General features: G+C 39.3%; 1 protein-coding gene across 8 annotated transcripts in view; it reads left to right on the top strand.

Moving 5' to 3' along the window:
- CNTN6 (contactin 6) overlaps nucleotides 1–13,733 on the top strand; it is a 180,722-nt gene that overhangs the window by 125,992 nt on the left and 40,997 nt on the right. For all 8 annotated transcript variants that reach the window (XR_008329092.1, XM_053378161.1, XM_053378160.1 and 5 more), the window contains 2 exons: nucleotides 918–1,047; nucleotides 1,258–1,408. Coding sequence is in view for 7 of the 8 variants with exons in the window: in XM_053378161.1 (XP_053234136.1) it covers nucleotides 918–1,047; nucleotides 1,258–1,408 (281 nt within the window). In the remaining variant the exon portion in view is untranslated. The remainder of the gene's footprint in view (nucleotides 1–917; nucleotides 1,048–1,257; nucleotides 1,409–13,733) is intronic.

The raw sequence follows: 13,733 nt of genomic DNA, 5'->3' as shown, positions 1-13,733 counted from the left end.
CCTGCAGTTATGCGCATTTGATTCTTAACACATATGCCCAGAACCAGAGCTACACACATCATGATGATCACACAGACATCTTGTGCATTCAGTCCTTTCTATTCATTTCAACAGAAGGGCATGTTAGAAGTCTTTACTCAAACCCCTCCACAAATCTGACACATGGAAGAGACAGTGGGACTGACCCAGCCAATGTTATTATCATATTTCTTTATATCCCACCTTTTTCCCTGAAAGGGACTCAAGTTGGCTTCCAGATAAAATAAAAACAGCTTGAAAACATGGGGGGGCAGCACCAATAGTTAGAAAACAAACGTGTGTGAGAGAGAGAAGAAAGAAGAGAGGAGAGAGAGAGAGAGAGAGAGAGAGAGAGACGCTGGCCTTGACCCCAATGCCTGTATTGGTGAATACAATCTCCACAAGTAAAGAGACAGGACTGTAACTCAGCGATAGAGCATCTGCTTTGCATGCAGAAGGTCCCAGGATCAATCCCTACCATCTCTAGGTAGTGTTGTGTGGGACTCCTGCCTGGAATCCTGCAGAACCACTGCCTATCAGTGTAGTCCACTGCTTCCCAAACTTGGAACTCCAGCTGTTTTTGGACTACAGTTCCCATCATCCCTGACCACTGGTCTTGCTAGCTAGGGGTGATGGGAGTTGTAGTCCAAAAACAACTGGAGACCCAAGTTTGGGAAACCCTGGTGTAGACAGTAATGAGCAAGATGGGCCCAATGATCTGACTCAATATAAGACAATTCCCTACATTCCTATATTTGGAGCCTGTATACACAGGCATATGCTCTTTCTTCACTCTAGCAGAGGCAACTTCTCTTTCTCCTTAAACTAAATAAAATAAAACATTTTAAACATGGTTTTCATGGTATTAATATTGGCTTCTTTCTTCCTTCTTTTTTTAGGAAAGATTTCAAATCGAAAATGGAACTCTTACTATAACTATGCTGAACATTTCAGATTCTGGCTTCTATCAGTGCGTTGCAGAAAACCAATACGATTCCATCTATTCCAATGCCGAGTTAAGAGTATTAGGTAAGTTAACCATTCCTTCAAATGGGAAGACTGGAATGATGTAAACAACTAAGTTCTGAGAATGAAAGTCATATCAGTCATGGAGAAGACAAGTCAAGAGGAAAGGCCCATGCATTTCAAAGCTAAAGAATGAAAACTCATTAGTTCATTTTCTTTGAACTGCTTTGCCACATATTTCTACACCCACTTTTCAATTTAACTTATTTCTAGTTTCAGCCCCTGACTTTTCCAAACATCCTGTGAAAAAAACGTCAGTTGTCCAAGTGGGAGGCCAAGTTGCGATTGGATGCAAGCCAGAGGCCTCTCCCAAGGCCGTCATTAGCTGGAAGAAAGGCACTGAAACGCTACGGCAAAGCAAAAGGTAACCCCTTTTTTGTTTATTTCTAAGTGATTAATGCTGGAACATTGTCTATCAAATCTCGGCAGGATCCAAGAAGCTACTGGGGCACCTGGAAGGAGCTTTCACTATTTCATTGATATTTTTTTACTCTTTTTAAAAAAACAAACTGCTGAAATCCATGTCATGTCACAAACCCCTCACTTATCAAGAGCAGTGCCATGTGCAATAGTGGGCTGCTTTTAATTAATAGAAAAAAAAAGTCTAAAGATCATTGGGTGTATCCGATGGTTGTTATTTTCTCATGCAGGAGAAGCCTGGGAAGTAGAAGCAAAATCATTTCAAAAATGGTGAGATGATTGAAGAAACATACCAAAATAAAGTAGAGCTGCTGGATTACGAAGGGAGGGGGGGAGGTTGAGTCAGTTTTTAAACTTACTACACAGAAACCCATTCCTTCAGGATCAGATAAATTAAATGATACAAAATGATAATCTGATGGAAGTTGACTCTAGGTAATCTGGCTGTTGCATGTACAAGAGCATTCTAACTTTTATGTTTTTATTTATTAATCTATACACCGCTTTTATGCCAAAATGGCACAAATATTTTCTAAGTTGTACGTTTGTCAGTCTTACAGGGAAACTTAAGCCTATTATTTTCACCTTTTAATATATTAGGTTAAATAAATCAGGTCATTGTTTCTTCAACCTGAGTCCCACTCTTTAACTGGACAATGATAATTTTACCTAATGGTCCATCTTTTGGTATCTGAGGAGAAATGTATCCCCTTTACCTACAGGGGCCAGATATGTGTTGGAAATACAGATTTGGAAAACTTCTGAATTCTGAGTTTGATGGCTACTAAACACAAATAGGAGCTCCAGTATCATCAGCAGAAAAGTACATCTCCCATGAGGATGTGGTGGAGAAAATTGCATGTGTCACCTCTTTTATTTCTCTTCCATGGTACATTGTCAAACAAGACAAACAGTAGAAGCTCTTTACCTAAACCTAAGTGACTGAACTGGTGTTGTAACTGCTGCATTACACAACACTAACAAATAAAGACTATACACTGATTGCTAACAGATGACCTATATGGGATATTAAAAGTGATGCATAATGTTAAGCCAAAATATTTATTATCCGAAAAGTTTCATGTGCATTTGAACTGTTCTACTAGTGTATTCAGCAGATAATTCTTCTGTTGTTCGGTTCATTTAGTTTGATGATATGCATTGTTAGTAGCAAAAAATATTGAATCCTAATTTTGAACCACAGGGGACTTTCGTTCATAACTTCTGTATCACCAAATGACCCCATGTTTTAAATAGTTCAGAAAGCTGGTGGTAGTCTCCTAACCATACCTCAAGCCAGGGCTTTTTTCCAGCCATTGCTCATAGGAGCTCAGGTGGGTGCCATTGCCATTCTAACAGAACAAGAGAGAAGTTCATGGCACCTTTTTTGCTGGAAAAACAGCAGGGTTTAAAGCCTATTTTATAGGGGGGTTAGTTTTGATGCCTCTCAAGCCTTTCCTTCCCTCTCTTTGAAAACTTCTTGAAGAAGTTCCACATTTGATATTAATGAGGCATAACTAGGGGCTGGATGCTCTAATTTTGAAGGGAGGTTTTGGTTCTGGTTCTGTAATTAATTTTAATCTGGTGAGAATGTGCTTGATTGACAGACTTCTCAGAGGTGAGTTTTTCTATCTCAAAATAGGCAAGAGAGTTTGCAGCAATCCAAGCTGGTGTTGTGCATACTAAGAAATGAGTGTGACCTTAGGGAGAAACTCTAATCATACAGTTGTGGTAAACTCATGTGGGAAGGTTCTCATGGCAGTACAGAGTCATGCGCAACTGTTTCCACTGTCGTTGCCTTTCAGTGGTGCTAGGCGGAACCTCAGGTAGAAAATTAAATACTCCTATGCAGTAAAGTCATTCTCTCTGTTATAGAATTGAATATAATAAAGACAAAGGCCATATATGTCTTGGGGAGATGTACAAAAGTCCACAGAGCAGGCTTTAAACAAGAAGTGTTTTCTCATTCCCAGTTGATTAGCCTATTCCAGTGCTTCAGTCTGTCTTATGCATTCTGTTTAGATAGATAAGAATGGTGTAGAATTGGAGGCGGAATGTAAATTTGGCAATACTTTGAAATATTTTAAATCATTTTGCAATAATAATTTTTAAACTGGCGCTTTAGCAATCTAGGTGAATAACAGTTTTGTTGTTGTAGTTCTGCATTTTGAAGCACCAGATTTCAACAGTGAAGTGATTCGTACCATGGAGTATACCAAACTATGACTTATCAAGACAACATGAATGTGCAGACTCCTGGACAGTTGCTTGCTGCTGCTTCCCAGCCTTTTTTACTCTTGCACAATGCTGAGCTAAGCCAACATTTGGTTTAGCATGTCATCTGAATCTGGGCTGCTGGTTAAGCTCTTCCCTCGCTAACTACAAATTCTATCGTATCCAAGAACACACCTTAAGATTGTTCTTCAGCTTACAGTGTCATGCAAACCAGACCATAGTTATTACAACCTTCTTTAAATAGTATCTGATACTGGTCATTCAGATCCTAGTTTTCTCTTATGTGAAACATTAAACTGCCTTCTGTTCTGAATCTCAGTTGGAATCTTCACCCCCTTTTTTTCCTCCTCACGTCCTCATCAACCAGAAAGTTCATGTTCATTTTCATTTTATTAAATAGACCTCTGTGGGCTTTGGCTTTTAGGGCCGAGACAATGCAAGACAATCAGGACAGCACAAGCTTTTGAAGACAGTTTCACCATAAAAGCAAAATAAATAAAAATTGATCTCTTCTCTTGATGACGTACTTGTATTACTTAGTGGACCAATGAGATTGATTCCTTAGCTGCTAACTTTAATTAATCACTTCAGCTCTATTTCTGGCTAATGGGTGAAGTGACAGAAATCAAAGGCATAGATTTCCCTTCATGCTTCCAGTCATCACATTTTGCAGTATCTATTGAGATATGAAAATGCATGCAAAATTTCAGGCCACTCAGCAGAATTGCTTGGATATCTTTTTCTTGTTGCTTCTCACTTCAGCTGAAACCACATTAACACGATGTAGAACTAACAGGCAGCATCACTTTTGCTCTATCAGTTCCTTCTCCACTTCTCAAGATCGTGAGTTTAAAAATTTCAAGGCTGTGAAAAATTTATTTGAGTAATTCCAGTTTTCCTATTGACTTCTTTTGCTTCTGTTAAATTCCAGTTTTGCCCATATTATTCTACTTGAAGTGAAATGCAGTAGCATTTTTTAAATATGATCTATATTAAAATAGCAGACCTGTGTACAAATACTTGTATTAATGTATAGTGCCATGTGAGGTACCCTATCATTACACACATAGTTATTTACAGCTGTAGCTATTAGCCTGGTCACATAGTGATTATTCTTGATTAAATCCAGATCATTTATAGACAAGTTAAAAAGCACAAGTCCTAATACTGTTCCTTAGGGAACTTCACTTCTTACATCCTGTCATTGTAAGAACTGTTAATGTATTGCTACTTACTCACTGTTTCCCAGTCTTTAACAAGTTACTGCTCCCCTGAGTGCTAAGCTTACTCTTGAGTCTTTGGTGACACAGATTATTGAAAGCATTTGAAAGTCAAAATGCACAGTGTCTACTAGATCCTCCCTATCCATATGCTTAGTAAGACCCTCAAAGATCTCCAAAGGTTTAGCTAGACTAGCCATTGCAGCAACCATGCTGGTTCTTCTTCAGCAAGACTTGTTCTTCTACATGCTTGATAATTCTGTCTTTAACAATGGCTTCTACAAATTTCCCCAAAACAGATATTAAGCTAAGTGGCCTGTAATTTCTAATATCCCCCCCTTTTATATAAAAATTGTGTTATTTGGATCATTTTCGAGTCCACTGGTATGGAGGCCGATCTTAAGGGAAAGTTCCATATTTTTTGTCTGAATATCAAAATGTGAGAAGGTGGAGAAGAACATTAACAGAGAAATTCTGATAGGAGAGGAACAAAACATTTCTTTCTTCAAGGTAACAATAAGAAAGGTGAAGGTCTGCACTTCTCCCTTTCCTATCATTCTTAGTTCTCATTTCTTCCTTTGTTGTAACTTTTCAGCTGAAAGTGACAATTTGCTGGCCTCAATTTATCAAAACTTTCATAGTTTTCCTTTGTTGGATGTGAAAGTGTACGAAACTTTTTTAATGAGTGCCCTTGCACCTTCTCGGAGCTGTGACTTCTGCATGGTCCATTGGCACCTCTGGAAAGTTCAGCACAGATTTTGCTCAAACATTAGGCTCCATCAGCCAGCAAGTAACAGTAGCAAGCTAAATTATTAAAGAAAATGTTAAATTTCCCCATACATAACTTCTATATATTGTTAAAAAAAAACCACTTTTTTGATAACCACTACAACAAAACTAACCTGAATTCTTTCCCTTGTTCTTTACCCACTAAAGGTTTTTGCTGAGTCCACACAGCACAGAATTCTTTTAAATGTAATTATGTGTTCATAAGTTCATGTTCATAGATATGCAGAGATATCTATGGAGATATCTTTATGGAACTTAGATTACAGCAACAGTGATTGGGTTGCAATCATAGAGAAAGTAGGCAGTGTGGCTGACCAGGAAGGAAAAGCAATCAGAAGACACAGACAAATTATTCAAGGGAGTTAAAGATGTTGCCAGAAAAAGGATGTTGCAGGACAGAAATCAGATAGACCAAGATGCAAAAAAGAAGATGTAAATATATACATATAAACGTACATTAACTGTGATATAAGCATCATATAATCCTATTATTGAAATAATTTAACTGCCCAATACATGGAGAATGTGGAATGAGATTTAACTTGACAACTGTGAAACACTTATCAAACAGGAAAAATGGGTGTGTCCATGTCTAGTACCTACACAGAGAGAAAGCAGCTCATAGGACTTAAGAGAGCCATATACAATATCAAGTATCCCCAGCGGGCCAATGTGCAAGGTGAACAAGACTGCCCACCTCTCAGTCACTTGACATCATCATGAAGTCAGATGAAACATTTCCCTTTACAGACTGGATTGAATTCAAACTGACCTGCAAAGGAAAAATGTGGGGAGTGGAGCCATGTTCCTGATGCCCTGGCCCAACTGTTGGGCATGTTGCTACATGTCCATGCATTAGAATGACTGGCTGATTTGAAGATGCCTGCACTGCTTGCACATGGGCTTCTTCAACTGCAGATGACCACACAAACTTGTGGCTTCTGAGGTGGGGACAGGACCATGGATGGGGCCAAGAGTGCAGCCCCACACCCCAGTAATCGCTTGATGCCTCTTTCACATGAAGTCATGGTGCTTAAGTAACATGGCTCTGAGGTGGGAATGGATTGAACTATAGGACGTGAGTGTACAATATGGGCACAGTTCTTTATGTTTCCGTGATGTGCTCATGGCAGTAACTTCTTACATACAAGGTTTCTTCACAAAAAAATATGAAATTTATGAGCCAGAAAGGTGGGCTGTTTGTTGTTGTTTTTTACCCCACCGCCTTGTTGAGGATACTGTTATAGAAGAGTTAAAGCTCAGTACTGAAGCACATGCTATTTATGCTGGATGTGAAAGGTTCCCTTCTCAGCATCTTCAGGGAGGCTGGGAAATACCTCTGTCTGGATCCCATGGCTCATAGGCGTAGAGAATATGGAGCTAAATATATCAATGTTCTGACTTGGTGTGCATCTGCTTCCTATATTCCTAAATAAAGATAGATTGGGAGTGATTCACTCTAGGCAGAAGGGTCATCAAAATCCCTTTGAATTCTCTTTAAACCTCTTAATTGTTTCATTGAAGACTTGAGTCTTTTACCATGGCTCACAATTAATGGTATTTCAGTTCACCAGCACCAATATTAGACTTGGAAACTAATGATGTTGTGACTGAGATTAGTGGATTTTTTTATTTTGTACAATAAAATATACAGGTAAACTTAGATTTAAAACCTAAAAGAAATGTACCTGAGCTCCAGACTCCTAATATTTCACTGCACATTACTAAGTGGGTGGTTTTATTCATATCTTGAAGCTGGGCATCATGATTGGGATTCAAAGAGATTAATGTAGGAGTGCCTAAGAATTTGAGTACAGCCAGTGACATTCCTGCCCCCCTTGAACAGTAGTCTCCCATAATAAACCCCTTTTAAAAGGCTTCCTGGGTTCAATTCTGAGTTGTTATGTGGCATGTGGTTGCTGCTGTTTGAAGACAAACCCAAAGCTTCCCTAGTTGTGTGGTTCTTTGAATGCTGCTCCATGAATATAAATCAGGGTCTTAATAGCTGGATATAGGAAGTCATTGCCTTCAACTTTTAAACTTCAGGATTTATGTTTTGTTGTGTGCTTTTATTTTTTATTTTTAAGACAACACCATCTGCATGGTGTGCTTTCCGTTTCTGTCTTCCTCCCTCTTTCCACGCTTCCCCTCCTCTCTCTCACACACACAGTTTGATCTTCTCAATGAATTGCAAAGGAGATAATCACAAAGGACGACACATTTCATATCTACACAGTGTTTCCCAATGACAAATATTTGTATTTTTAGTTTATACACCCCAAGGTGTGCTTAGAAAAAAACACACAAATGGAATATAATTGCCTCTTTAATTAGCAGGAATATTTTTTCTCTCACTTATTGTTGCTAATAATTTTATTTACTCAAACGTCTTTAATAAGCCTGTTCAACTGGAATTTGGAATTCTGTTTTGATCCAAATTAACCTCAGGTTTAATAGTATATATTTTATTTGCAGTGAAATTGTGGCAACTGATTTCAAAGCTCATTAAAATCTGCTCTGAGATAGGGAGAAGACTCTTTTACACATAGTTAAATGGAGTTTTATTAAACTGTGGTATTATTGCCATACAAATTACACACAGATAAGTAGAAAGATCATTAACATATTGTTACAGGCCACACCAATATCTGCTGTGTGATGCAAGATTCCAGGGGTCTTGGCATTAACCAGGGTTTCTGTTTCCTTTGGGGGAAACGAGGGGAGATGAGATGGAGAGAGTTTATAGCATTTACATCAAGAGGGGCTTGTCCTTCATCAGCATCCTAGCACCATCCCCATGTTTCTCTTTAACAGCCTGCTGCAGCCGGCAAGCATGGCTATTGCCCGTCAGTCCCCACATGGAGTCCTCCCCACTTCTTCCTTCTCCTTCCCAGCAGCACTTGCCAAAAACAGCTCCGCCCTTTACACTTCCAGCATCCCCCTGCCACCTCTGGTCGCTGTAGCAACCTCTGTAACTCAAGCACATTGCAAAAGACTGTGTCCCCTGTTGCTTGCATCAGGCATCCTACCACAAAAGCTACTGGGCAGAGGGTCTTGTGTTTTGCTGATGGCTTACTATTATCAAACAAACCAGGCCGTTATCAGCCTTTTGTTTCTTGAACCACACAGCTGCCAGAGAGCCATTGTCCGGCTGGCCTCGTGAGGAAGCTTGCCAGGATTATTCCCAGCCCCTGCTAAACAATTTAGGATGAATTTAGGAGTTTGCTCAAATTTCAACGCTTCACTGAATGTAGATACTACAGGGGGGGTCTTTCTCCCCCCCCCAACTCAACAATATAATGAAAATCATAAGAGTCTAAGATGTATTCTAGTGGCACTATTGACAAATACGTCATTAGGCAGACCTAATTCACTTGACCTAATTCTGCTGTCAGTTCAGAAGCACACAAATAAATTAATTTAATGATTTTAATATTCCTCTAAAGAAAACTGGAGGGACTGAGTACAATGAAATCTGCCCTTGTATTTGCTTTCTTCTCTTTATTATTTTTCCATAGTTGGCCTATAGTCTGAAGCTATAATTCAGTTAAACTCTCCTTTTCACTCTTTTCTGTAAGAGTAGATGCTTTTGTATGAATTGTTTGTAGACTTTTCTTTTATGAGATGTACTGAATGGGGTATGAGCAGAAGAATGACCGAGATAAGAGAGGTGAATGAAAGCTGTGTATAGTCTTTGGCCTCTGTTCAGAGAAGTATACACTGCAGTTTGATTCAGGAAAAAAAGCATACTATTGTATCTAAAGACCAGTTTTTCCATCTAAGGGCAGCTCCACATACTACAAATGGCTTCGGAAAATACCAGTGTATCTTGCAGCAGACAAATTATTTATTTATTTATTTATTTATTTAACTTATTTGGAACATGACTGCTTAATAAATGTTTATCTTCTCAGAACAGCTAACATGGGTAACAATGTGGATATCACAGATGAGCATCCATATATGTATTTGACACCAGAATGTACTAGTCTGAAAAACCAGGTCCCAGAATGTGATGTCTAATCATTGACATGGTTTCTGTAGGAAACACTGGAGCAACATTGGGGTTTCTTATTGCACTTATGTCTGGATGAGCTCTGAGCTGCCGCTGAGCCAAGACTAGGTTGCCTAACGGCAGTGGACTTTTCTTCACTGGAGTGTTTTTCTATATAGCAGAGATAGGGATCTTCTGAATATTGTTGGACTACAAATCCCATCATCCCTGACGATGTTGGCTGGGCCTGCGGAGAGCTGCACAGGTTCTTCATTCTTGCTATTAAAGAATTAATTTTGTACCAGGAATTCTATAGGTGTCTTTTTAAAAAAAATAAATACAGACTACATTAAACTTGTATCACTGCTTAGAACAGAGTAGAAGAAGCATAACACCAGCTAACTTCTTTGTTTAAAATCTATTAGCACATGCTGATTAGTTTCTATTTTTTGAATTTCCCATTAGCCTTACTAAACAGATCTAATGCTTTCATTTTCTGCAGATCAAGGGAATCAGTCATTAACAATATTTTGTTCAGATGAGATGCTTGGCCCATTTTTAATTAAAATGTGAACATACGATCACAGCTTGATTTCTTTCACACTTCCATTTAAATGTGTGTGTGACTCTTCCGAATGAACACAGTTGTTCTTTTTCGGAGGTGTGTTTCTGCATAGTACGAGCAAAGGTCTCTTATGTCAAAGACAGCGAAAGAGTGTGTCTCTTCACACACATACACATATACAGGTGACTGTAGGAAAGGGAAGTGGGAAATGTCATGCTACATTTCTTCCATGTGGTAATGCAATGTCGAAAGAGAAGTGTTTCTACTAATAAAGAAATACATTTATGCACAGTACTGTCAATGATAGTATATTTTTATTTTCAAAATATTAAATACAAACAGTTTATTGGGTTTTTTAAAAAAAAAACCTGTTTAAACATGCATTATCATATTAAGCTCATGTGGTAAATTCATAATAGAAGTGGGACCTGAACCCAGTTTTCCAAAGTATAGTGGTACCTCGGTTTTCGAACGTAATCCATTCCAGAAGACCGTTCAAGTTCTGAAATGTTCGAAAACCAAAAACTTACTAGCTGACAGCTAGGCCTCAGGTTCCTGCACTCAGCGGACACTGCGCGGCATGTTTGACTTCCGAGGCGCGTTTGAAAACTGAAGCATTTACTTCCGGGTTTACGGCGTTCGGAAACCAAAATGTTTGTCAATCTAGCATAATGTAGTGTTGCATAGTGCATATTGCATTACTAAGCTAGCAGCAATGTCTGAAAGAGTGAAGGTTCTTTAATTCAACGGCTCCAGTGGAAGAAAGTGCATCCATATAACCTAAACAAGAACACAGATTCAAAATTAATATTTGCCCCTAAATGAATTAAACCTCAAATGCAAAAGCCTAAGCCCGTTTCTTTTTAGGTGTTTTAATTTTTTTGGGGGGGGGTTAGTGTCTAGTTACAGCATAGTCATGAAAATATTCTTCTCTACCACATTCTTGCCTTCCAAACATAGATCGCATATAAACTGTTTGTGTCATTTATATTTTTACGTTCCCTTTCCCCTCAGGGAATTCAGAATTGCATACAGTCTTCTTCCCCCTGTTCTTTTTATGTTCACAACAACAGTATGAGATAGGCTTGGTTGAGAGATTGTTACAGATCCAAACTTTAAGAATAATGTCTACTTGCACAGTTCCCCTATTTGGATAAGGTTTCCCCCCCCCCGCCCCCGCATTTGGATTGTAACATGGAGGGAGATTTAACCTCATGGACCAAAAACCTCAAGCTTTCTCAGCAGGCCCATTGGAGCTGCTATCAAAATAACATACTGTCTGGGTCTAGTTTGGAACTAAGCAAATATCTGCATGAATATAAACGGCAGAAGCAGACAGAACAATAGTGTACAGTGGTACCTCGGGTTACAGACGCTTCAGGTTACAGACGCTTCAGGTTACAGACTCCGCTAACCCAGAAATAGTACCTCGGGTTAAGAACTTTGCTTCAGGATGAGAACAGAAATTGCGTGGTGGCGCGCGGTGGCAGCAGGAGGCCCCATTAGCTAAAGTGGTACCTCAGGTTAAGAACAGTTTCAGGTTAAGAACGGACCTCCGAACAAATTAAGTACTTAACCCGAGGTACCACTGTATTAAACATTTATTTCAGGAGCAAAGATAATAGATCTACCTCTAATTGAACCAGTTGATTTTAAACATAGCAAGACACTTATCTTCTCAACCTCTCAAAGGGCGCAGGGTAACCTAAAACGTGAGTGCCCACTGTATGCCTGAATGCATGAGTCATTATAATCCACTGAGCCATGGCTTTATAGAAGTGAGCATAGTTAAAAACAAAATCTAAAGTTCAGGGAATAAGTCAGCATCAGTAATCCATCTCTAAGTGGGACTGACTTCCTAAATTAAGAAAAATTTTCATTAGGGTGACTTTTCAACTCTATTAAATTTGTCAGAATGGTTTAGAATGTCTTGATAATGAAATCTTGCACCTTTGACTTCAACATAGAACTTCCCATGTAGTGCTCCAAAGTGAATTTATGTTAGAAAAGCTATGGTGAAAATGCCGTTCTGAAGTCCTTTTTGTGAGCAACATGTTTGTCTTGTATGGATATATATTTTGCAAAATAAGAACGATTGGATTTTTTTTTGTCAAATACTTGCCCCCAGCTAGAGTTGACTGATACCTGATCAAAGTGACAGTGGAATACACCTGGCTATAACCAACCCACCAAGGCTTTCCTTGAAAATGCTCCCCTCCATCCCAGAAAAACATTGGCAGGTCAGATGTGGCCCATACACCTAAATAATGCAAGTTCACAACAACAATACTTAAAGGACTGCCTCTCTCCCATGTGAACCAACCTGGACCCTGTGATCATCATCTGAGGCCCTTATTCATGTGCCTCCTCCAAAAGAGGTCCAAAGGATGACAACACAAAATGAGCCTTTTCTGTAGTGGCTCCTCATTTGTGGATGCTCTCCCCAGGGACGCTCACCTGGTGCCATCATTATGTATCTATAGGTGCCAAGCAAAAAGTTTCCTCTATAACCAGGCTATTGATCTTTAACTATCTGTGGCCTTTTAGAAGAGGGTAGGATATGTATTTCTTTTTCCTCTTTGATTTAACGTATCTATGTGTGATTGTTTGCTTTGGGTTGTCTAGGGCAAGATAAAGTGGCTGACAAAACAAACAAACAAATACGCATGCTCCACTGAGTTCAGTGGGCCTCATTCTTATTTTACTGTATGTAGGATTGTGGTGTAAGTGGCTTATCCCTAGTATAAATAAATTTGTGAGAAAAGTAATCTAAGAAACTGGTCAGAAGATCAGGATCATTATTATTATTTCATAGAAATTGAACACAATGTGCAATAATAAACATTAAGAAGATTACTTAAGATATCAATGCATGCTGGAGCATTCATAAGGTTGCTTCACCTTGAAAATAGTCAGTCGGACTTGACCTACAAAGTTGACCCAGTTTGAATATGAGCCCCAAGTTCTGCATTGATTTGCAAACAAGACTGCTCTTCTAACTTACTTATTTGCTCTTTTATCCTCTCACATACCATAGCCTTCCCAGGATCAGGGCCCACCCCAATTTCCTGCTCAGCAGGCTCGTCACATCGGCCACTTTTTGTTCTTCTATCGAGCAGTCTATTCTGTGACTTTTGGCCTTTCTATAAACTCCATAGTATGAACTCATCACATACTCTGCTGATGGAGATAGAAGATGGACAGAATGGCTGATTGTCCTTACTTTTATCTCTCGTACACTTTTTCAGCACTGGCAGTTTTGTCAGGCAGCTCACACTGTTGGTTTTAAGCGTCTTAGTGCTTCTCTGTCTTTGTATTTATAGGAAAAGTTCCCCCAGGATGGGACTTCTTCTTCCTCTCCTCCCCCCACACCCCGCATCCCCCTGTGCTCCCCCCACTCTGCTCCCCCCAGAGGGTCCCCCATCCCTCCTGAGCAATTATGGGGACACACACAGGGGGCTTGGGG

The sequence above is a fragment of the Podarcis raffonei genome, chromosome 2, assembly GCF_027172205.1.
Source record: "Podarcis raffonei isolate rPodRaf1 chromosome 2, rPodRaf1.pri, whole genome shotgun sequence".
Lineage (NCBI taxonomy): Eukaryota > Metazoa > Chordata > Lepidosauria > Squamata > Lacertidae > Podarcis > Podarcis raffonei.
Note: the sequence above shows the minus strand (reverse complement) of the source record. Positions and strands in the feature narration are given on the sequence as shown.